Source organism: Pelodiscus sinensis, chromosome 21 (assembly GCF_049634645.1).
Source record: "Pelodiscus sinensis isolate JC-2024 chromosome 21, ASM4963464v1, whole genome shotgun sequence".
Lineage (NCBI taxonomy): Eukaryota > Metazoa > Chordata > Testudines > Trionychidae > Pelodiscus > Pelodiscus sinensis.
In genome coordinates, this window is record NC_134731.1 from 2,973,118 (window position 1) to 2,995,256 (window position 22,139).

Sequence of the window (22,139 nt, forward strand, 5' to 3'; positions counted from 1 at the left end):
CAGCCTGGCGGGTCAGGTTATCCCTGCTGGGGTCCCAGCTGCTAATGCCAATGGGCCCTGCCTGCCCCCGTGCCCTACGCTGGGAAGCCTGGCTGGGGGCGAGGGGAAGGGTTTGACACGTAGGTGCCTGTCCCCACTGCCGCTTGCAGGGCCGACGTGTGCCCGGGCGTGTCTGCGTGGGCAGCCAGACGTCTTGCCATGTTCTGGTGCCCGGCTGCCACTTCCCTGGGCCCTCCTGCCAGCGCTGCCCCGGCACCTGGCGCTTCCCTGGCGAGCCGGCCGCCCTGGCTTGCGCAGTAGGTCGCGCCTCCCTCTCCCCGGCGCGATGGGGAAGTCTGGGCGGACATGCAAACCGCCGCCGCCGGCTGCAGGCAGCACCCCCTTCCGGCTCCCGCCCGTGGCCGCGCCGGCCCTCCGTAGGGGGGCTCTGCCGAGCTGCGAGAAGGGGGGGCTGAATCCGGACCCGCAGCCCCCGCCAGCCCAGCCTGGGCTCCCCCCTCACCCGGCCCTGCCACTGCCCCTCACTCCCGACCCACAGCCCCCCCGCTGTTCCAGCCCAGTAGTGTGGATGGCCCCCACCCCAGGGTGTCGTGGGCCTCGACCCTGTCACACTCCTCCCTTGGCCTGAGCCAAGCTCAGGCAGGTGCCAGAACTGAAGACGGTCTCACCCCTTGCTTGCCACTGGCAGCCTTGCAACATGCTGGCTGCAGCAGGCTGCACTGCATGCTGGGGCTTGTAGTTCCCAGGTGCTGCTCTCCCCGTCCTCTTCCCCCCTCCCTCCCCCCCTGCCTCAGGGCCGTCCTTAGATTCAGAATATGCAGCTGCATAGGGCTCCTGAAAATTAGGGGCACCGCTGGGTCTTAACGCCCTCCCACCCACCTCTTCCTAGCCCTGTTCGGTGGCTCTGCGTCCTCCACAGAGGACCTCGCTAACGGCGACCCAGCCTGCCAGACCTCGCCCAGCCTGCCTCAGGCATGCGCCAGCCCCGGGTCTGGGCTGGCGGTTTGAGTGGACAGGGCCTTCGTTTAACACGTGCTCTGAAACGATCTCGTTGCTGGCCCTGGGGATGTGGTTTTTATACGAAATGTGCCCCCCCCCCCCCCCCCCCCCCGGCTGGCGAGGGGCATAGGGAGCCAGCCCCATAGCACTGTGTAGGGCCCCAGATGCCCTCAGGACGCCCTTGCCTGTCCTGCCAGTCGGGGGGGTCCGGGAGCTCCTGGCCCCGGGGCCGGCTCCTGCCCTAACGCCGCCTTCCCCTGCTCGCCGCAGCCCATGAAGCCGCTGAAGGCCACGGCCACCACCTCCCAGCCCGTCCTCACCATCCAGCAGATCGAGACCATCTTCTACAAGATCCAGGAGATCTACGAGATCCACAAGGAGTTCTACGACCACCTGTGCCCCAAGGTGCAGCAGTGGGACAGCCAGGTCACCCTGGGGCACCTCTTCCAGAAGCTGGTAAGCGCAGCACCCCGCGGCCAGCTGGGGCCTGGGGCCTGGCGCGGCCAGCTGGGGCCTGGGGCCTGGGCCGGCCCCGCGCCCGCTTCTCACGGGGCGGGGGATGGAGCTGAGGACAGGGGGAGAGCTGCAGCCAGACGACAGCGTCCTTCCCAGGCGCAAGGCTGGGACACGGGGGTGCTGGCAGAGCTGGGGGAGCCCAGAGCTGGGGGCAGCCTGTGGGGAGCCCAGAGCTGGGGGGGGGGCGGTCTGGGGCTGGATTCAGTTGCCCTCCCCACGTGGTGGGCAGCTCCCCGTCTTCGTACAGGGCTCCCTGGGGGCTGTGGCGCCGGAGGGGTCAGGGGTCTGGCGCTTTGGGATGGGGATGGCAGTGGTAGCCGCGCTTGCTTCTCGCTGGGCGGGCCTGGTTCGCCGCAGGCCCCTCCCTGCGCTCGTCCCAGCCCGCCAGGCTGAGCTGCACATGGAGAGCCCACCGGGAGCGGGGCTGCCGGCCTGCCCCGTCGGGGTGTTTCCGTGGCCGTGCGGCGGCTGCACGGTTACTGAGACGCGCCAGCATCCCCAGCCTGGGAGAGCGGGGACCCGCGCCCCGTCTCTGAAGCAGCGGCAGGGGGCTGCCAACCCCTCTGGATGGGCTCTTGGGACTCCTCCCGCCTGGCTGGGCTGCGGTTGCTGCTCCCCTCCCCCCGGCGGCCCTGGTCCTAAGCTCCGCCATAGCCCCCCCCTCGGTGATGCCAGTGGGGACGTGGGGGCACCTGCCTCTCGCCTGTCCCCTTCCAGTGCCCTGGGGCCGGGCGAGGGCCCCTGAGCAGCGCTGGGTTAGCGCAGGCTCTGCCCACGCCCAGAGAGCAGGCCCCCTTGGCTCCCTGGGGTAGCAGAGCAGGCGTTGTCCCGGCCTGCCACGCGGCGCCTCGCTCCGGAGCATTGCCGGCACTGCGGAGCTGGTTACAGCAGTGCACGGGGGGGGGGGGGGGGCTTTTGGCTCAGGCTCTCGACAGACTCAGGCAGCGTCTGTGTGTCCATGTCGCCTGCGTCCTGCCTGGAGGGGCTGGGAACCGGGGTGTCTGCATGCCGAGAGGCCTGGGTGCAGGAGCTGGGGCCTGGGAAGCCGGGCCTTTGTCCACCCTGCGGGGCTGCCTGGAGGGAGGGCGGAGCCGAGGCCCCTGGGAGCCGCCGTAGCTCAGGGCTGGTTGCCGGGGGGTTAGCCCCTTGGTCTCCGGTCTCGGGTGAGCGTGGCTGGCTGCTGCTAACGGCCATGCTGGGGCGCTCCCTTCCGCCTGTGCTCGCTGGCCCCCATCTCGTGGGGGGCCCCCAGACCAGCTGGTGCAGGGAGGGGTGGGGGGCCATGCGGGTGGCCTGTCTGTGCCCTGATGCCCGCCCGCTGCTGCCCAAGCCGGTCCCCTGGGCTCCAGGCTGGCACGAGGCCGCTGACTCTGCCCCGCACTCTGCTTGTGCCCAGCCCCGGAGGGCCGGGCTCTGACAGGCCAGCCCCTCGTCAACCCTGCTGCCTGGCCGCGTTGCTATGGCGATGGCCCCCCACCCCGTAGGTCCTGCCGGGTCATGTGGCTAACCCCCCCCCCCCCTCGCCCCCAGGCCAGCCAGCTGGGCGTGTACAAAGCCTTCGTGGATAACTACAAGGTGGCGCTGGACACGGCGGAGAAATGCAGCCAGAGCAACAACCAGTTCCAGAAGATCTCGGAGGTGAGCCGGGCCGGCCAGGGGCGCTGGCGGCGGGGGGCAGGACCCTGGGACACCGAGCCTGCCGTCCCCCCTGTGCTGGCGGGCGTGGGGGGCAGCCCGGGCTGGGGCACGGCTCGGCCTGCAGGCGCCCTGCACTGGTGCTCGGGCCCCAAGGTGGCAACCCCGCCTGTGCCCCCCAGCGGAGACCTCAGCGGGGGGGTTAAGGCCCTTCCCCTGCCCTCTGGCTGCCCCTCCCTGCTGAGCCCCTGCTGCAGGGTGCAGGGCCGGGGGGAGAGCCAGTATCTAGGGGTGCTGCTACCTGGGTGCACCTGGATTTGAACTCTGAACTCCCCTGGGGCAGGCAGGCGGGGGGCCCGGCCCGCCACAGTGCATTCTGGGAGCCTTTCCATGGCCCTCACCTGGGTGCGTGTGCCCCGGGCAGCCCCGCTGGCCCCTCTGCCTTGGCCTCCCCTCGAGCTGCAGCGACGCTCAGGGGCCCGGCTGGGACCCCCGGGGGGATGCGGGAGCTGCCCTCAGCCGGAGCCGGCTGGCAGCAGGGCCCTTGTGCCCCGGAGCAGAGGCAGTGGGGCCGGGCCCCTCCCCAGACCCCCTGGCCCTGCCCGTGTGGCTGCTCCCAGCCTCCTCACGAGCCTGTCCCCTGGCAGGAGCTGAAAGTGAAGGGCCCCAAGGACTCGAAGGAGAGCCACAGCTCGGTCACCATGGAAGGTACGGCGAGCGTGCGCGTGCGGGGAGGGGTTTCTGCCTTTGTCTCTGGCCCGGCCCCGGCGCGTGCCTCGCTGAGCCGCTCCTCCGGCGAGCAGCCCGGCTCTGTGTGTGGCACCGGGGCCCCCTCGCCAAGATGCCGGCGCCGTCCCGGAGCCCCCCGCCCCCGCCCGCCTGCCCCCTCCCCCCGCTTCGCTAAGGTGCTGCAGCCGCGGGGAGGCAGGGAGCCGGCCACAATGGCCGTGCGGAGCCGGGGCTGCCATGGAGATTCTCCTCATCGTCCGGCTCTGCTGTAACTGCACCTACGGTGAGTCGGGGCGGGGGGGGGGGGGGGGGGCCTGGCCTGGCTGCGGACGGGCAGCCCGCTCGGGCGCGCTCTGGCGCCTTGTCCCCCCAGCAGCGGTGCTGCCGGGCCTGGGGGCTGCGCTGGGGGGGCTGGTGCCCGAGGGGGCCCCGCTGGCACCGCCCCGTGCAGCCCGAAGTTGGCAGTTTCTTTGTTCTGGCGGCGAGGGGCCGTGCCAGGCACATGGAGCCTCTCCTGCCAGGGAGTGGCGGGGGCAGGGGGGATGGGGTGCACCCGTCAGGCATGGAGCCGGTGGGGCTGGCGCTGTGGGGCCAGGGGTGGGGCCGGGCCCATTGTCTGTCTCCGTGTGTGCTTGTGAAACGCTCGGTGAACGTCTGACCCTCGTGTGGGGCGAGCGCCTAGCGGGGTGGGCAGGGGGTGTGCTGGCTCTGGGGGGGGGGGCGTGGTACCTGCTCCTGCCCCCCCATGCCTGCTCCTGCTCCCTCCCCCAGCTCTCTTCCTTGGACGGCCGACACGCCCCTCCCCTCCCCCTCCCCATTGCTCCAGCGGACTGTTCCCGTCTCTTGGAGACGGCAGGCAGGCCGCGGTTGCTGGGGGAGAGCGGGAGGGGGCTCTGACGGGCCGCGCTGGGCTCGAAAGCAGCCGCTTGGCCCCGGTTCCCATGGGGGACGGGGTGTCGCTGGGTTTGTGCACCCCCCAAAGCTGCCTTGGGGGGCCAGTGCCCATCGCACCTCCTGCGGAGATCCCCTTCGCCCCACGTGGAGCCGCCCCAGGGCTGGGGGGGTGCGATGGTCCAGGCCCAGGAACCTGCTCTAGCCCCTGGGAGAGGGAGGCAAGTTCCTGCGTGTGGCTCCACTCCTCGCGGGCCGGGCAGTGGTTTGCCCAGCAGCTGCTCCGGTATAAATAGCTGGCGAGCCGGGCCCACGCCTGGCAGCCGGGCCGGGAGCGGCCTGTGGGCGTCGAGGGCCCGTGTCCCGCCGAAGAGCGCCGGGCGCGAGGGTGGAGTGGGAAGATCAGGGTCCGGGGCCTGTAGGGGCTCGACCGGCCCATCGCCGAGGAACGCTGAGCCCCGAAGGGGTGCACAAGCGGCAGGGGCCGGCCCCCTCCGCCCCCGCGTGGGGCAGAGCTCAGTGCTTCACGAGCCGGCTTGTCAGCCCCCCTGTGGGAGGGGCGCGGAGAGCCGGCGGCTGGCAGGCGAGCTCTGGGGCCCATGTGGGAGCCGACTGGGCCTGGCACTCCTGGAGGTGCCGTGGATTTAGGGCCAGAGAGCGCCGGGGGCTGCAGCTCCCGAGAGAACAAACGGTCGCCAAGAGGCCCAGGGAGCAGGGCAGCCGGTCCAGCCCAAGGCCTGCGGCGTGCCCAGGAGGTGGCTGGCAGGACCCCGTTGGCGCGGGGGGAGGGGCAGCTGGTACGGCCGCGCCGAGGGGGTGCGGGAAGCAGGCAGGGTGCTTGTAGCGCCGCGCCCCGGTGGCGGCAGGCCCTGGTGTTGCCGGCGACGGCGGTGACCCGCCTGGGCTGAGGTGCCAATGCCTGGGGCGGCACCGAGCTGGGCTGGGAGCTCGCGGCCGTGGTCTACGAGCGTCCCACGGATCCCGGGCACCCTGGGAACCCGGCCTGCTGGGGCAGGGAGGCCCCCTGAGCGCAGTCCCGGCCCGGGGCCGCGCTGGGTGTGGGACGCCCTGTCCGGAGGCCCCCGGCGTGGAGCTCGCCCTGGGCAGGTGCGCGTGGCCGTCGGCGCGAACGCGTGGGCCGTGATGCGCTGGCCGGGAGGGGCTGCGGCCGGGGGCAGCACCTTTCTCACGCTCTCTCCCCGCAGCGCTGCTGTACAAGCCCATCGACCGCGTGACACGGAGCACCCTGGTCCTGCATGTGAGTGGCTCTGGCTGGCGCCGGGCGGGGCACTGGGTGGGAGGACGCATGCCACCGCTTCCAAGGGGCGGGCAGCCCGCCCCGCCCCCGCCCCCGCAGGGGACCCCGGCACAGCCCCGCGGTGCCACCCGTGTGCCAGGCTGGGCTCGCGGCCTCTGTCTGCCCCGCACAGGGTGTGCCAGGCTGCCGGGCTCCCCTCTGTCCGGGCCGCTGGGACTCTGCGCACAACACCCTGGGCCCCCGGCCCGCCCTCCGCCCCCTTGGGTTGCCCAGGAATCCACTTGCCGAGATGGGGAGAGCCTGGCTGGGAAGGAGCAGGAAGCTGGGGGGGGTTAGCCCCTCGTGCCAGCAGCTACCCGCCGCAGTCTGTCCGCTCGGCCAGGCTCGCTCACCCCCGCCCGTCCCCTTCCAGGACCTCCTCAAGCACACGCCGGCCGACCACCCCGACTACCCACTGCTGCAAGACGCCCTCCGCATCTCCCAGAACTTCCTGTCCAGCATCAATGAGGAGATCGACCCGCGGAGGACGGCGGTCACCACTCCCAAGGGGGAGGTGAGGCGGGTGGGGCGCGTTCTCCGGGGGGCTGCGGGCGGGGGCGCTGCATGTGGTCTGTGGGGAGGGCTGGCCAGGGCTCTGGCCCCATGCGGATTGCTGGGCGGCTGTGACCCACGGCGGGGGCAGTCTTCCAGCAAGGCCCCCTCGCCCATGGCATGCTGGGCTCTGTGGAGCCAGGGCTGGAGGGGCCAAGCCTGGAGCCCAGCTGGCAGCCCCATTCCTGGGGTGGGCAGGCCAGGCGGGTTTAGTGACCCCTCCCCCCGGGCATGGCACAGGATTCCTGCTCCCATTAAGGCGGCAGGGCAGGGCAGGCGGGGCAGGGCTGCCAGCTGGTGGAGCAATCAGTGAACCAGCCCTGCGCTGGCCGTGCCTGTGCGGAGATGGGGCGGGGGGGGGAGCCCATGGGGCCGGGGCTGCCCTTTACCCCTCCGGGCCCCGCTTTGCAGCCCTACGTGCCTAGGCCGGGCCCTCCAGCTGCAGCCCGTGTCCGGGGGGGGGGGGGGCCTGGTTTCCACACCCCTTGTCTCTGGTCCCAGCCCAGCCAGCCTCTCCCCGGGCCGGCGGGTACGTAGCTCCGGCCCGCTGGCCGCTTGCAGCCTACGTGCGGGTAGGGGGCCCGGCCCCCCTCACGCTGGGCCCTGCTCTCCCCCAGACGCGGCAGCTGGTGAAGGACGGCTTCCTGGTGGAGCTGTCCGAGGGCTCGCGGAAACTGCGCCACGTCTTCCTCTTCACCGACGTCCTCCTCTGCGCCAAGCTGAAGAAGACGGCCGTGGGGTAGGCTGCTGGGGAGCAGGGTCCCTGGGCCGAGGGGTGGGTCTCCGCTGGAGGGGCAGCTGCCCGCAGGCGAGGGAGGGGGTGTCTGGCACTGGGCAGACCTGCCTGCGGAGGGCCACGGGGTCTCTGGGCAGGAGGGCGGCTGGGCTCGAGGCGAGGTGTGCGGGGGACATGGGCTCAGCCCGGGCCTGTCGCTGCAGGAAGCACCAGCAGTATGACTGTAAGTGGTACGTGCCGCTGGCCGACCTGGTGTTCCCGGCCCCCGAGGAGTCGGAGCCCAGCCCGCCGGTGCACACCATCCCGGACCACGAGCTGGAGGACATGAAGATGAAGATCTCGGCCATCAAGAGTGAGGTGCAGAAGGAGGTGAGCCAGGGCGCAGGGCTGGCTGGCGGGCGGCCTGGGGGGCTCTTTGTACCTAGCTCCCCTGCCAAAGGCCCTGGCCGAGAGCTAGTACCAGGGCGTGGGCCCGCTGCACAGAGCTGGTACATCCCTGGTATTGGCCTGTCTCCTCTCCGGGCTGGCGCAGGGAAAGGCAGGGGGCTTCTGTGCCCCCTCCTCCCCTCCCCGTCTGGCCTGTGCATTGCCCCGGGGCGGCTCAGTGCAAGGCCTGGCAGGCTCTGACCTTTTCCCCCGCCGCCCGCAGAAGGCCAGCAAGGGGCAGAGCCGAGGCATCGAGCGCCTCAAGAAGAAGATGTTTGAGAACGAGTTCTGGCTGCTCCTCCACTCTCCCAGCATCCCCTTCCGCATCCACAACCGCAACGGGAAGGTAGGCACCCGACGGTTCGGGGCGGGCGCGCGGGAGCTCGTGTTCCCTGTAAGCTGGGCGCTTGTGCGGCCACTTGGCTGGGCAGCATTTGGATAGCTCCTGCTGAGCAGAGCACCCACAGCTAGGCTGTTTCTACAGGTGGTGCACTCGCATGCGCCTCGGTGCACAGAACAAAGTTTATTCTGCACACGACCGGAAAAATTAGAGGGAAGATTGCTGAGGGGGGGCGGGCGTGGAGAGGGAAGAGCTGGCCTGGCTGGGACTGTGCTGCCCTCTGCTGGCCACTGTGGGAAGTGCTGCTGGTCCCTGAGCAGGTTGGCCCGGTTCCTCTGCCCGGCGGGCGCAGGGTCTCCACGCAGGGCCGGGGCTCTGCCTGTGGGCGACCGCGTCTCTCGCGCTCCTCTCCCCGCTGTGCCCGGAGCCTCGGCCTGACGCCGTCCCGCCCGTCCCTTTCAGAGCTACCTGTTCCTGCTCTCCTCGGACTACGAGCGCTCGGAGTGGAGGGAGGCCATCCAGAAGCTGCAGAAGAAGGGTGAGGCCCTGGGGGAGGAGCCCTCCCCCCTGCCCGGGTGCTCGGGCCTGTCCCCGGGGGGGTCCGCGGGAAGCCAAGTGCTGCCGCTCAGTACCGGGGCCGGCGGGTGTGGGCGTCCCTCCCCCCTCGGGCGCAGGCCGTCCCCTCCCGTGAGCGCCGGAGCCCAGGAGTCCTGGCTGCAGCCGCTCACCCCCGCCTGCCTCCCACAGACCTGCAGGCCTTCGTGCTCAGCTCGGTGGAGCTGCAGGTGCTCACGGGATCCTGCTTCAAGCTGCGCACCGTCCACAACATCCCCGTCACCAGCAACAAGGATGGTGAGTGTCTCCGGCCCCCTCCCCCCACAAAGCCCCTCCCGGAGGGGGCGCCGGAGCCCCTGCTCGCCATCGTGGCTGCTGTGGCCTCAGCTCCGGGCCGGGGGGGAGGGGGGCGGTGTCCTGCTAAGAGCCCAGCGGCGCGCCGGAGGCAGCACTTGGCCTTTGCCCTGGGTGTGTCCCCCCCCCCCCCCCCCCCCCCATGGAGCTGCCTGGGGGCTGAGCTGCCGGGCTCAGGTGGTTGTGGGGGGTCGGTGCCACTAGGCGGCGCTGCGAGAGCACAACAGCTGGGTTGGCTCCGACTGGCGCAAACAGGCAGGGCCTTGTTGCTGGCGCCGGGGGGGGGGGGGGGGGGCGCTGCCTGCTGGGCCGGTCAGAGATACCTGACAGGAGCCGTGTTGGCCGTGCTTTGGGAACCCCCTCTGCCCCCCACCAGGGAACCCCCGTCTCTGTGGGGCTGCCCCTCCCGGGGCCACAGGGGGAGCCGTGCTCCCCTCCCACCGCCCCATGAGCAGCCGGGCAGAGATCTGGGCGCTAGGCAGGTCCTGGCGGCTGTGCAGTTGAACCGGTGATACTGGCATGCCAGCTCCAGAGGTGCCAGCTGTTGCGGGGGTGGGGGGGCAGGGTGCTGCTCGCTCCAGGGACATGGGGAATGTGCCCCGCGTCACTCTGCCAGCGGCGTCCCTGACCGGCAGGCAGTGCGCCCGCAGGTGCTCGTATGGCGGAAGGCCGGGACGCAGCCCGCCTGCCGGGGTGACCCCCAGGGCCCGGATTCCCGGCCAGCCGGGGCAGGGAGCCCTAACGCCCCCCTTGTGCTTCTCTCGGCCGCAGATGACGAATCCCCGGGACTCTACGGCTTCCTGCACGTGATCGTCCACTCCGCCAAGGGCTTCAAGCAGTCTGCCAGTGAGTGCCCGCCCTGCGCTGGGGGGCCCGGCCCGGGGCCCTGCTGTGCCCACGGCAGCTGGAGGAGGAGACGCCCTCCTGGGGGGCCTGGACTCCGCTGAGCTGCCTGCGATGGGGATGGCACCTGCCCCGCGGGCCTGGCTGGGGACCCCGCCCAGGCGAGCCCCTAGAGCCCTGACTAGTCTCCTCTCCCCAGACCTCTACTGCACGCTGGAAGTGGACTCGTTCGGGTACTTCGTCAGCAAAGCCAAGACCAGGGTTTTCCGGGACACGACCGAGCCCCAGTGGAACGAGGTGAGTTCACTGCTCGGGGACCAAGGGGGTCGTGCTGGTGCCGGGGCGCCCGGAAACAGACGGCGCCCGCCGTTCCGGCTCCGGGCTCTGCGGGGGCCCCTCAGTCCCAGCCCGGAGCCCTGCCCCTGCTAGTTAAGTTCCTGGCTTCCCTCCCCAGCTCTGCCCCCGCAGCCCCCAGGCCTCTCCAGCACCCAGGCTCGCGCCGAGCAGCGTGAGCCGTGGGCCCAGCACCCAGGCGCTCGCGTCCGGCCGGGCGGGTCTCTGGGCTGCTCCCGCTGCCTTGGCGCGTGGGCTCAGCCGCCCTCCCTCTGGCCCGGCAGGAGTTCGAGATCGAGCTGGAAGGGTCGCAGTCACTGCGCATCCTGTGCTACGAGAAGTGCTACGACAAGACCAAGCTCAACAAGGACAACAACGAGATCGTGGACAAGATCATGGGCAAGGGGCAGATCCAGGTAGGGCCCTGGCCGTTCCGGCCCCCCTTGTGTGTCGGGCCACGCGGCTCCCGGCCCTGCTGCCAGGCCTCCCTCGCTGGCAGAGCCGCTCCCATCCCACCAGAGGGGCCCATCCGGCGGGTGGGTTTGTCTTCCCGTCTGGCGCACCGCGGTTCTCAGACCGGAGAGCAGAACCGTGGGCGATGCCTGCGGCTGCTGGATGAAGGGGCAGAGCGGGCCCAGGCTGGCGCGGAGCTCTGCCCGGGACAGGTGGCCGTGTCGGGGCCCCCTGCATACTGACGGGGCGGGCTCGGAGAGGAGGAGGGGAGGCCGGCGTGGGAGCCAGGCTGGGGGTTCGGAGCGCGCTGTGCTGTCTCTCTCTCCCCCGTCCGGCTCGTGGCAGAGCGCGCTGTGCTGTCGCTCTCTCCCCCGTCCGGCTCGTGGCAGAGCGCGCTGGGCTGTCGCTCTCTCCCCCGTCCGGCTCGTGGCAGAGCGCGCTGGGCTGTCTCTCTCTCCCCCGTCCGGCTCGTGGCAGAGCGCGCTGTGCTGTCGCTCTCTCCCCCGTCCGGCTCGTGGCAGAGCGCGCTGAGCTGTCGCTCTCTCCCCCGTCCGGCTCGTGGCAGAGCGCGCTGTGCTGTCTCTCTCTCCCCCGTCCGGCTCGTGGCAGAGCGCGCTGGGCTGTCTCTCTCTCCCCCGTCCGGCTCGTGGCAGAGCGCGCTGGGCTGTCGCTCTCTCCCCCGTCCGGCTCGTGGCAGAGCGCGCTGAGCTGTCGCTCTCTCCCCCGTCCGGCTCGTGGCAGAGCGCGCTGTGCTGTCGCTCTCTCCCCCGTCCGGCTCGTGGCAGAGCGTGCTGAGCTGTCGCTCTCTCCCCCGTCCGGCTCGTGGCAGAGCGCGCTGTGCTGTCGCTCTCTCCCCCGTCCGGCTCGTGGCAGAGCGCGCTGAGCTGTCGCTCTCTCCCCCGTCCGGCTCGTGGCAGAGCGCGCTGTGCTGTCTCTCTCTCCCCCGTCCGGCTCGTGGCAGAGCGCGCTGTGCTGTCGCTCTCTCCCCCGTCCGGCTCGTGGCAGAGCGCGCTGTGCTGTCGCTCTCTCCCCCGTCCGGCTCGTGGCAGAGCGCGCTGTGCTGTCGCTCTCTCCCCCGTCCGGCTCGTGGCAGAGCGCGCTGTGCTGTCTCTCTCTTCCCCCGTCCGGCTCGTGGCAGAGCGCGCTGTGCTGTCTCTCTCTCTCTCTCTCTCTCTCTCTCCCGTCCGGCTCGTGGCAGAGCGTGCTGTGCTGTCTCTCTCTCTCTCTCTCTCTCCCGTCCGGCTCGTGGCAGAGCGTGCTGTGCTGTCTCTCTCTCTCTCTCTCTCTCTCTCCCGTCCGGCTCGTGGCAGAGCGTGCTGTGCTGTCTCTCTCTCTCTCTCTCTCTCTCTCCCGTCCGGCTCGTGGCAGAGCGTGCTGTGCTGTCTCTCTCTCTCTCTCTCCCCCGTCCGGCTCGTGGCAGAGCGTGCTGTGCTGTCTCTCTCTCTCTCTCTCCCCCGTCCGGCTCGTGGCAGAGCGTGCTGTGCTGTCTCTCTCTCTCTCCCGTCCGGCTCGTGGCAGAGCGTGATGTGCTGTCTCTCTCTCTCTCTCTCTCTCTCTCTCTCTCTCTCTCTCTCCCGTCCGGCTCGTGGCAGAGCGTGCTGTGCTGTCTCTCTCTCTCCCGTCCGGCTCGTGGCAGAGCGCGCTGGGCTGTCTCTCCCGTCCGGCTCGTGGCAGAGCGCGCTGGGCTGTCTCTCCCGTCCGGCTCGTGGCAGAGCGCGCTGGGCTGTCTCTCCCGTCCGGCTCGTGGCCGAGCGCGCTGGGCTGTCTCTCCCGTCCGGCTCGTGGCCGAGCGCGCTGGGCTGTCTCTCCCGTCCGGCTCGTGGCCGAGCGTGCTGGGCTGTCTCTCCCCCGTCCGGCTCGTGGCCGAGCGTGCTGGGCTGTCTCTCCCGTCCGGCTCGTGGCCGAGCGTGCTGGGCTGTCTCTCCCCCGTCCGGCTCGTGGCCGAGCGCGCTGGGCTGTCTCTCCCCCGTCCGGCTCGTGGCAGAGCGCGCTGGGCTGTCTCTCCCGTCCGGCTCGTGGCCGAGCGCGCTGGGCTGTCTCTCCCGTCCGGCTCGTGGCCGAGCGCGCTGGGCTGTCTCTCCCGTCCGGCTCGTGGCCGAGCGCGCTGGGCTGTCTCTCCCCCGTCCGGCTCGTGGCCGAGCGTGCTGGGCTGTCTCTCCCCCGTCCGGCTCGTGGCCGAGCGTGCTGGGCTGTCTCTCCCCCGTCCGGCTCGTGGCAGAGCGCGCTGGGCTGTCTCTCCCCCGTCCGGCTCGTGGCAGAGCGCGCTGGGCTGTCTCTCCCCCGTCCGGCTCGTGGCAGAGCGCGCTGGGCTGTCTCTCTCTCTCCCCCGTCCGGCTCGTGGCAGAGCGCGCTGGGCTGTCTCCCCCGTCCGGCTCGTGGCAGAGCGCGCTGAGCTGTCTCTCCCGTCCGGCTCGTGGCAGAGCGCGCTGAGCTGTCTCTCCCGTCCGGCTCGTGGCAGAGCGCGCTGGGCTGTCTCTCCCGTCCGGCTCGTGGCAGAGCGCGCTGGGCTGTCTCTCCCGTCCGGCTCGTGGCAGAGCGCGCTGGGCTGTCTCTCCCGTCCGGCTCGTGGCAGAGCGCGCTGGGCTGTCTCTCTCGTCCGGCTCGTGGCAGAGCGCGCTGGGCTGTCTCTCCCGTCCGGCTCGTGGCCGAGCGCGCTGGGCTGTCTCTCCCCCGTCCGGCTCGTGGCCGAGCGCGCTGGGCTGTCTCTCCCCCGTCCGGCTCGTGGCCGAGCGCGCTGGGCTGTCTCTCCCCCGTCCGGCTCGTGGCCGAGCGCGCTGGGCTGTCTCTCCCCCGTCCGGCTCGTGGCAGAGCGCGCTGGGCTGTCTCTCCCGTCCGGCTCGTGGCCGAGCGCGCTGGGCTGTCTCTCTCGTCCGGCTCGTGGCAGAGCGCGCTGGGCTGGGCTGTCTCTCTCCCCCGTCCGGCTCGTGGCAGAGCGCGCTGTGCTGCCCGTGGGTGCACTGGGCCGGCGGCTGGCAGCTCCCTGCGGCATCCTCTGGGTGCTTCCGGGCTGGGGCAGGGCAGGAGCTCCCCCTGCTGAGGGCGATGCCAGCCGAGCGCCAAGGCCATGGGGTGCTGGGGGGGGGGGAGTCTCTGCAATCGCCCGTCCTGTCCCGCCCTCGCCCACCCTGCGGCTCAGCCCTGCTCCCCGGGGGTGGGCGCTGCTGCTGGCGGGAAGGGCCAGGATCCACCAGGGTCCAGCGGTGCCCCCAACGCCAGGCCCTGGCCCCAGCCTGTGCCGGGGGGAGGCCTGCGCATGGTTCTGCTCCCCCCGGGGCAATGGGGGCAGAGCTCAGCTCCTGCTGCCGCCTTCCATCTCCAGTGCTGCTGTTATGGCAACCGGGGTTGCCAGGGCAACTGCAAGTCTCCTCTTAGCTGGGGAAGACGGGGGAGGGGGGTGTTTGCTGGGTCCCCGGGGTGCCCCTGGGCCCTGCACAGGGGGGTGCCAGGTGGTGCAGGACAGGGGGCATGGCCAGTGTGCTCCCCACACATCTGGGCTGCCCCTGAGGGTGCTGGCTTCCGCCCTTGTGTTGCCGGATCCTGGTTGCCACGGACACGGTGTCCCCGGGTGATGCTGAGTGTGGGCCCGTGGCGAGGGTCCTTCCGGCTGTGCGCTGGGGGGCAGAGCGTGCGGCAGAGCCCTGGCTGGGCATGAGGCTGACACTGCAGCGCCAGCGGGGAAGGCTGAGACCCACCCTGCCAGGTAGCCTGGCCCTGGCTCCGGCCTTCCAGTGCTGGTGGCGTTTCAGGCTGCGGCCGCTCGGCCCATGGAGGAGCGCCCCAGGGAGGCCGCTGGCGGGTGTCCTGGCGGGCCCAGCTCGCCCTTTGCAGGGTGCCGGCTCTGCGGGGGGCCGTGCGAATACGAGGGGCTCAGACACGCTCTTGTGCCGAGCGGTCGGCCTCCTACCTGCGCTGGCCCAAGCAGCTCCACTCGGGGGGGGTGGTGAGGCCGGGGGGCTCCCAGCGCCCCCCTCCCCAAGGTATCCAGGGATTGCTACTGGCCTGCCGCACGCTTAGCCCAGTCTGCCCGCTCCCTGGGAGAGTGGCTGTGCAGGCCAGGCCCTGGGGGGCTGGTGGAGGGGGTGGCCCTGCTGGGAAGGGAATGGAGCCGCGGGGGGGCAGTTGAAAGGCCAGCGTCCGTGGGCAGGGACGTGCCGCGCGCACTGGAGCAGCCTCAGGGAGGGGCTGTCGACGTGGCCCTGGCGTACACGGGGCAGGGGGTCCCGGCGCCTGCGACCCGCTGGGCCGCGCAGTCGGAAATAGCCTGGCAACAGCTGAGTCACATGGCCCCTGAGCCGGAGTCAGCCCAAGGGAGCCAGGCGGGGTCAGGCCCGGCCCAGTCCGCCCTGAGGGAGCCTTGGGAGCGGAGGCTGGGGGCCGCTGGCCCGGAGGGCTGAGAAGGCCCCAGGAGGCGGGTACTGGCGGAAGCTAGAACAACATCCGCCATGGTGGGACCGACCCTGACCCAGGAGGGCTTTGAACCCTCGTGCTGCAGGGCGGAGGCGGTCAGGAAGGCCTTGCTCTCCAGGCGCTCTGGGGGTCCCCACGCAGCTGCTGTGAGCTGGTGGCAAGCCACAGCCAGTCTGCCAGCGCCCAGGGGGTCTGCCCGGTGCCTTCGCCGCACCCCCAGGGCCCGGGCACTTGTGCTGGAGGGGTGCTCTTGGCGGGCTGACGGGGGCTGGCTCTCTGCAGGCCCTTGGGGGGGGGGGGTGTTCTTCCCGTGGGTCCCTGTGGTCCTCCTAACGGCTGTTAGTGAGGCCCAGCAATGGCTTCTTCTGACCTGGGGGCTGAGCTTTTCAGCACAGACTGTGGCTCCCTCTCTTCTCCCCCCCCCCCCCCCCCCCCACTGTCCCGCTTCCTGGGGGAGCCCTGCCCGGAAGGCAGCCGTCCCCACGCCCCAGCCGTCCCACTTCCTCGGGGAGCCCGCCGTGCTGGCGAGGGAGACGGGGCAGGCTTGTCATATGGCATGCCCCCTCCCCCCAGCTGCTGTAGCACTGCTGTGTGCCAGGGCTGGGGGGCCCTTCGGGGCAGGAGCAGCCTGGAGCCGAGCTGAGTGACGCCGAAGGCTGCCCGGGTCCCTGCGTGGCCAGCAGTGCTGCTCTCCGGGGGAGACCGTGTTTTGCACGGAGTCCCCTTTGCTCCTGCGGCAGCGAGCGGGGCAGCTGGTGCCCTGAGTGGCTGGTGCAGGGGGAGCAGGCTGGAGCGTGGGGAGTGGCCGCTGCAGCCCTGGGTGGCTAACGGCCCTGTGCTGCCAGCAGCTGTTGGGCCAGCTCCTTGGGAAAGCAGGGCCCGTGCTAGCTGAGCTGGGAGACGGCTGCGCACGGAGCTCAGGGCCTGGTCCGTGTGGCTGAGGGCTCCCCTTCCCCTGTGGCATCTCGGCAGCCCGGCCTGGTCTCTGGTCTCCTTCCAGCGCACCTTGCTCGCCCCAGGCCTGGACCCGTCGCTGCTCAGGCCTCTGTGCGGAGCCTGGTGCAGCCCAGGAAGCTGCCGCTGCTCGCTGGGGGTAACCTGGCACCTCCTCTCCCCGGGTGTGAAGGGTGGGTTAGCCCCTGCGTCCCCTCTCCCCAGGTGTGGAGGGGTTAGGCACCCCTTTCCCCAGGGGGAGGGGTGGGTTAGCCCCGGCGCCCCCTCTCCCCAGGTGTGGAGGGGTTAGGCACCCCTTTCCCCAGGGGGAGGGGTGGGTTAGCCCCTGCGCCCCCTTTCCCCAGGTGTGGAGGGGTTAGGCACCCCTTTCCCCAGGTGTGGAGGGGTTAGGCACCCCTTTCCCCAGGTGTGGAGGGGTTAGGCACCCCTTTCCCCAGGGGGAGGGGTGGGTTAGCCCAGGCGCCCCCTCTCCCCATGTGTGGAGGGGTTAGGCACCCCTTTCCCCAGGGGGAGGGGTGGGTTAGCCCCTGCGCCCCCTTTCCCCAGGTGTGGAGGGGTTAGGCACCCCTTTCCCCAGGTGTGGAGGGGTGTGTTGGCTGGCGGGCTCCGAGACGGGAAGCCCGCAATGGGAAGCAGATGTCTGCTCAGGGGGCTGCACGCCCCCCCCCCCCCTTCCGCTGCCCCTGCTTGTGGAGTTGGGTTCATAAATCAGGCCGGGAAGTCGTTCAATATGCAAATGTAGCATTTGGGCCTCCTGTCCCTGGGGATGCGCCAGGCCCTGCAGGCAAAATCCATCCGGAATGGATTCCTTCTGGCCACGACAACCCCCCCAAAATCAGGGGGAGGCCAGGCCGATACGCCCCCCCCCCCCCACGTGTCTCAGGCCACGGCGGGTCGGAGCAGGGGGCCAGCGAGCCCAGTGCCGGGTCTTGTGCCAGCCGCGGGGGCCAGGTGCTGGCAGGAACCCCAAGACAGGGCGGGGCATCGAGTGAGCCAGCCCCAGCCTCTGGCAGTCGGGTTAGGGACACCGGGGCGGGGGGCGCGGCTGGCGACCGTCCTGCCCTCCGGGAACTTCCCGACAACTCTGAACTCCCTGGTGCGTTTTGCCTTCCCGCCAGCCCCCGGCGCCGAGCTCCCCGGAGCCTGGGCGAGAGGCACGCGGCCGCCCTCAGGGCTGGGTTAAAACCTGCGGCCGGGAAATCGCACCCTCCCTCTCTGCTGTGGGGCAGCGCCCGCGCATCCCGCTCCCCCCGGCTCCTGCCCGTGCTGAGCAGAGGCCTGCAGCCAGGGCAGGAGCCTTGCAGGCCCCTGCCCTACACCCGCCCCATGGTGCCTGGGACTAGACTCAAGGGGGCTGTGGGGGCACAGGCCGGGGTCTGGCGCTGCGATGGGCTGTGCCAGGGAGTGCAGCCAGGCCCTGCCCGCATGGGACGGGCAAGGCGCCCTGCGGAGGGCACCTCCTGGGGGTCTGGGCGCAGGTGTGTCCCTCCCCCGGCAGTGGGGAGCCAGCGGTACCTGCCTGAGCCGGGGGACAGGGAATCGGCCCCAGGGGGAGCTGGGACTTCCTTTGACACCGGGATTTTGCGTAGCCATGGTGACGGGCGCCTTGCGCGGCAGCCATGATGCTGCTTCCCTCTGCATCCCCCAGGCCGGTCCCCCGGATCCTGCCCTGGAGCTCCGGCCTGGCCCCACGGAGGGGGGTGGAGCAGCCACTAGCGTTCCTGAGCCCCGGCTGGCGGGGGGCCCCCAGCCCTGGGCCGCCTTGCAGGCAGAAGCCAGCAGGGTGGTCTCCATGCTCCTCTCTAGCTCTCAGGGCTCTGTCGGGGGCGCGCCAGGCCCATGGCGGCGCAGGCGTGTTGGCCTGGCCCCTGGGCAGCAGGTGCCCGTTTGCCACGGCTGTGCCACGCTCCAGGCTGTCAGCAGGAGGCACATGGGTGCTGCCGAGACGGGGAGGCCGTGGCCCCGTGGCCTGGCATGTGCTTGGGGAAGCAGGGACATCGGGTGACTCTTTGGGGGCTCCAGCCAGGGGGCCCAGCGGGTGCCTGCCCGCTGGGAGCAAGCTCTGGGATCTGGGTGGGACCTGGGGGTGGCTGATGCTGCCTGGGAGCCCTGCTGGCGACGGGGGGGCAGGGTGTGCCCAGGCCCTTGGGTGCCAGCGCTGTCCCTGCTCCGTCACGCAGCTGGGTTGCTCAGTCCTGCAGACTCCCTAACTAGTCACCAGGCCACGTCCCCTCGCTGCTCGGTCCCCTCCTGGCGCTGTGGCAAAGGGTCCCCAGCAGCCGAGGCCGGGCCTGGCTCCGTGCGTGGGAGGCACACGTGTCCGGGCTGGGCTGACGGGGCGGGGGGCCCGGCGTCTCTGTGCTGCGGGTCCCTGTTCCTCTCCGTGGAGGCTTGTACCCTTGGCTCTGGCCGGCTCCCAGCCCACCTGCCGCTTGGATCCGCGCTGGGGAGCAGACGGTGCCCTCCCAGGCTTCCCGGCAGATGGGCCCCGGGCCGGGGGGAAGGTGGCGGGCAGGGTCGGGCTCTTGGCAGTCCTGCTTAGCCTGTGCCTCTCCCTCTGCCGCAGGGGCGCTAGGCTTCGGACCGGCCCTGGGCTCCCCCGTGCAGCCTCCGCTCTGAGCCAAACCCAGCTGGCACCGCCCTAGCCCTGCGGGAGGAGCAGACGCCCCGAGTGGCCCGAGGCCGAAGGCCGCTGCCCGGGTGGCTCTTCCGCTCCCTGGGGAGGCGCCCCGTTGCTGTGGCCAGACCGCCTGGCGCGCTGCCGCACGTGTCCTCGCCGGGGGCTGCCCGCGTTCCCGGCTGCCGGGGCAGTTCCGCCGGAGGGGCGCGCGCTCGACGGGACGAGGGCAGGTAGTTGCTGCCCAGTGTGGGCCGTGACGTCTCGGCTCTGACAGCGTGGGAAATGGAGAGCAGGGGCCGCGTCCCTGCCCCTGCCCCTTCCCCTTCCCGGCTAGGGCGTGGGGGGCCGGGCAGCTCTGGGGCTGGGCCGCCCTGACTGACGAGAGCAGGAGCAGAGGAGCCCCTCATGCTCTGGCACCTGCTTCTCCCGGGCGTGAAGGGTCTAACTCACGCCAGGCAGGAGAAGGTGCCAGGAGACGGGGCTGCCCTGCTCGGGGGCTGGCTGGAGCACGGGGCGAGAGGTCTGTGCAAGAGGGTGGCTTGCAGGAGCACCCATGAGCCCTGAATTCCTGCGCGGCCTGTGGTGCGTGGGAGTTGAAGGGTTAATCGTGCATGTCTCGGGCGTGCTGGTAGCGTGTGCCCCTGCCGGCCGCGGCGTGAAGCAAAAGCCCCATGTTTTACGCTGGAGAGGAATGGTTTCCTGGTGGGCAGCATGCCTAGTGGTTGGAGCCTGGGGTTTGGACCCCTGCTGGGTGTGACCCAGGGCAGGTCCCCTCCTCTGGAAATGCCAGTTTCCTTCCCCAGCTCCCGGGCCGAGGCCGCTGGCTTCTGGGAGCAGCGCCCCCTGCGCCGGGCCGCGGGGAAGGAGTTAGCGGCCGCTAAGCCGTGGGGAGGGCAGCGACGCTGGGCCAGCTGCTGGCGGGGCTGGCGGTGAAGGAGTTAAAGGGGGTGGGGGGAGCCTGCCTTTGAGTCACTTCCTCGGAGGGGGAGGGCTGCTCTCCAGCGCCTGCTGGCTCCCAAGCCTCAGCCGAGCGGGGCTGCGCCTGCCTATTGTGCTGCCTGACGCTGGCGCTGGGGCTGGCAGGATGGGCTGCCCCGGGCACCGCTGAGCTGGCAGCGCTTGGCTCCGCCGGGCCGGGCCGGCTCTGTCCCGCGCTGCAGCGGCCGGGGAGCTGGGAGATGACGGACGTCCTAGTGCCGCCGGACCGCGAGCTGAGCGAGCGGCTGGAGGAGCCCGGGAGCAAGCGCCCGCCCCGCACGGGAGCCCGGCTGTGGGGCCGAGTGCGCAGCAAGCTGCTTGGGCAGAAGGTGCCGTCTCTTCCCCTTCCCTGGGCGGCGGGGGCTGCCAGCCGCGCTAGACCTCCCAAGCGGGGACGCAGGGCCCCGACTTACCCAGTGTCTGGGGGCTGTCGGGTGCATCCCTGCAGGGCATCCGGGCCCCGCTCCAGCCGGGGTGGCGGGCACTCCCCAGCGGGAGGATGCGGCTCAGGGCACTCGCAGGCGCCGAGGGAGGCTGTGGGGCTCTGAATTGTGCTGGCCTGAGGCCGGAGCTTGGCAGTGGGTCTGGTGCAATGCACCCACCAGGGCAGAGCGGGAGGGGACGCGGCCCCCCACCTAGGTCACTCCTTGCTGCAGGAGGCTGGAGAGGCCACCTAAGGCCGGGCACAGCTGGTCCCTGCTGCCCTGCTGCACCGGGCCTGCCCGCTGGGGAAGCTGGGTGTGGTGCTGCTCCTGGGGACTGTCCCTGCCCAGCGCCCCGGCTCTCCCCTGGCGTTGCTGCGGCTTCCTCTGCGACCCAGGGCCCAACTGTCTGGCGGAGCTGACGCTGTGGGGGTGGCTGCCTGCTCGTGGTTCCCGGGGTGCCAGCTGGAGTTGGTGGCTGGGGGCTCCGGCTGGTCTGGCACCCACAATGCGGGGCCCCTTTGGGCAGCTGGAGCCTTCTCCCCAGGCCGCCCCGTGGCAGAGCCAGACGATGCCCTGTCCTCGTTGGGCTGCGGCCGCAGGGCAGCTGGTGCTGGGAGCAGGCTGGGCACTTCGGGGGGGGACGGCCTCTCTCCTGGCTGGTGCTGCTGGCGGTCGGGAGCTGTTCCAGGGCACTGTGCGGGTGACGTTTGGCTCGAGGTCCCTGGTGGTGCCGCTCGCCTGCGTGGGTGTCGGTCTGGTGGCGTCTGCTCGGTGCTGGGACCCGTCTCGGGGTCGCTTGAGCCTTGGTCCTGGGAGGTGCCCGTTACACCTGCTGGCACGAACCAGGGCAAAATGTCTGCCTAGTGCCAGCCCGCTCGGCCTGTGGTTGCTGGCTCCCGGCAGGGCTGGCCGTGACGCAGCTGCTGTACGGGAGCACTGACCTAATTTCTGGGGAGCCGGCATCCGCGGCTGGCCCCTCCCTGGAAAGGACAGCGCGGCAGCAAGAGGCTTTCTCGGGGAAGCGCTCCAGCCCTGGACTAGCCGGGGAGACAAGCGCGCGGAGGATCTGGTGGGGGCACCAGGCAGGGGGCCGCTGCTGGTGGATGAGTCGGAGCCTTTCTACGCCCGGCTCTGAAACCGGGATCTGTGAGGACTGGCCAAAGCCTGGCTGGCGCCCGTCTTTGCTTTGCCGCCGAGGCCGGCGCGAGGAGTCCCATGCTGGCCCCCCGCCCCCTTCGCCATGCGGGCAGGGGCCAAGCACTGGCCCGCCGACCCTGGCACGGCAACGCAGGAGAAACGGCCTCTCCCCCGTCTGGCTTGGGGGCGCCAAATGTCAGAGACCCGCCGATCGGCTCCGGGCCTGCGTCGAGTGCAGCGCGGCTGTTCTGTCGCTCCCGGTGCACTGGGGCCGGTTGGCCTGACGTTCCCTCCCCCACCTTGTCTCTGGGCCTGACTGTGGTTGGTGCTGGCTTCTGGGGCGGGTGGGACGTGCCTGGGGGTGGTCTGACGGGTGTGACCGTGGCACCTGGCTGCAGCCCACGGACCGGGAGCCCTGTGGGCTTGGGGCTCTCCAAACGGGCCCAGCAGGGAAGGTGTCTGGCTGGCTCCCCTGCCCGATGCCTGGGATGCCCTCGGGCGGGAGGCCCCCATGGTGCCGCAGGAGCGACTGGGATGGAGTCGCTCGGTCGGGCGCTCCCCTGGCCCAAGGACCCAGCTCCCCGGCGGGGAGGAGATGGGCGCTTGTGCCCTGCGAAGGCCTGTCCCTGGGAGCCGCTGCTAAGAGGGGTCCGGGTGGCGGCAGTGCCGAGCGCCCAGCGTTCCCGGGCCGGCCGGGGCCCTGGCTTCGGAGAGGCACGTGGCAGGGTGGCTCCCCAGGGGAGGATGCTTGAGGGGGTTTCCCCGGCAGAGTGGGGGCGGGACACGTAGCTGGAAGTGGGTCCGCCGCTGGCAACGTCTCCCAGTGGGCTGCTGTGCCCGCGGTCCCCTCGCTCGCCCCAGGAGGCAGAGCCTGGCCTCTCGGAGCGCGCTGGGGCAGGGCTGGCTCCCTGACGGTGACGGAGGGGAGATGGCTCCTTTTGGGAACAGCCGGGCCCCTC

The 22,139-nt window shown here is 71.4% G+C and overlaps 1 protein-coding gene across 8 annotated transcripts in view; it reads left to right on the plus strand.

Annotated features, from left to right (window-relative positions):
- Window positions 1-22,139, plus strand: part of ABR (ABR activator of RhoGEF and GTPase) — a 77,443-nt gene that overhangs the window by 43,852 nt on the left and 11,452 nt on the right. For 5 of the 8 annotated variants that reach the window (XM_075904338.1, XM_075904337.1, XM_075904340.1 and 2 more), the window contains 13 exons: window positions 1,270-1,455; window positions 3,046-3,153; window positions 3,798-3,858; window positions 5,976-6,028; window positions 6,441-6,581; window positions 7,237-7,358; window positions 7,559-7,724; window positions 8,005-8,127; window positions 8,584-8,659; window positions 8,869-8,973; window positions 9,802-9,876; window positions 10,073-10,170; window positions 10,491-10,622. In XM_075904338.1, coding sequence (XP_075760453.1) covers window positions 1,270-1,455; window positions 3,046-3,153; window positions 3,798-3,858; window positions 5,976-6,028; window positions 6,441-6,581; window positions 7,237-7,358; window positions 7,559-7,724; window positions 8,005-8,127; window positions 8,584-8,659; window positions 8,869-8,973; window positions 9,802-9,876; window positions 10,073-10,170; window positions 10,491-10,622 — 1,446 coding nt within the window. Of the gene's footprint in view, window positions 1-1,269; window positions 1,456-3,045; window positions 3,154-3,797; window positions 3,859-3,893; window positions 4,163-5,975; window positions 6,029-6,440; window positions 6,582-7,236; window positions 7,359-7,558; window positions 7,725-8,004; window positions 8,128-8,583; window positions 8,660-8,868; window positions 8,974-9,801; window positions 9,877-10,072; window positions 10,171-10,490; window positions 10,630-19,668; window positions 19,948-22,139 lie in introns of those variants that run through there. The other 3 variants (XM_075904345.1, XM_075904343.1, XM_075904344.1) reach the window with 3 other exon arrangements.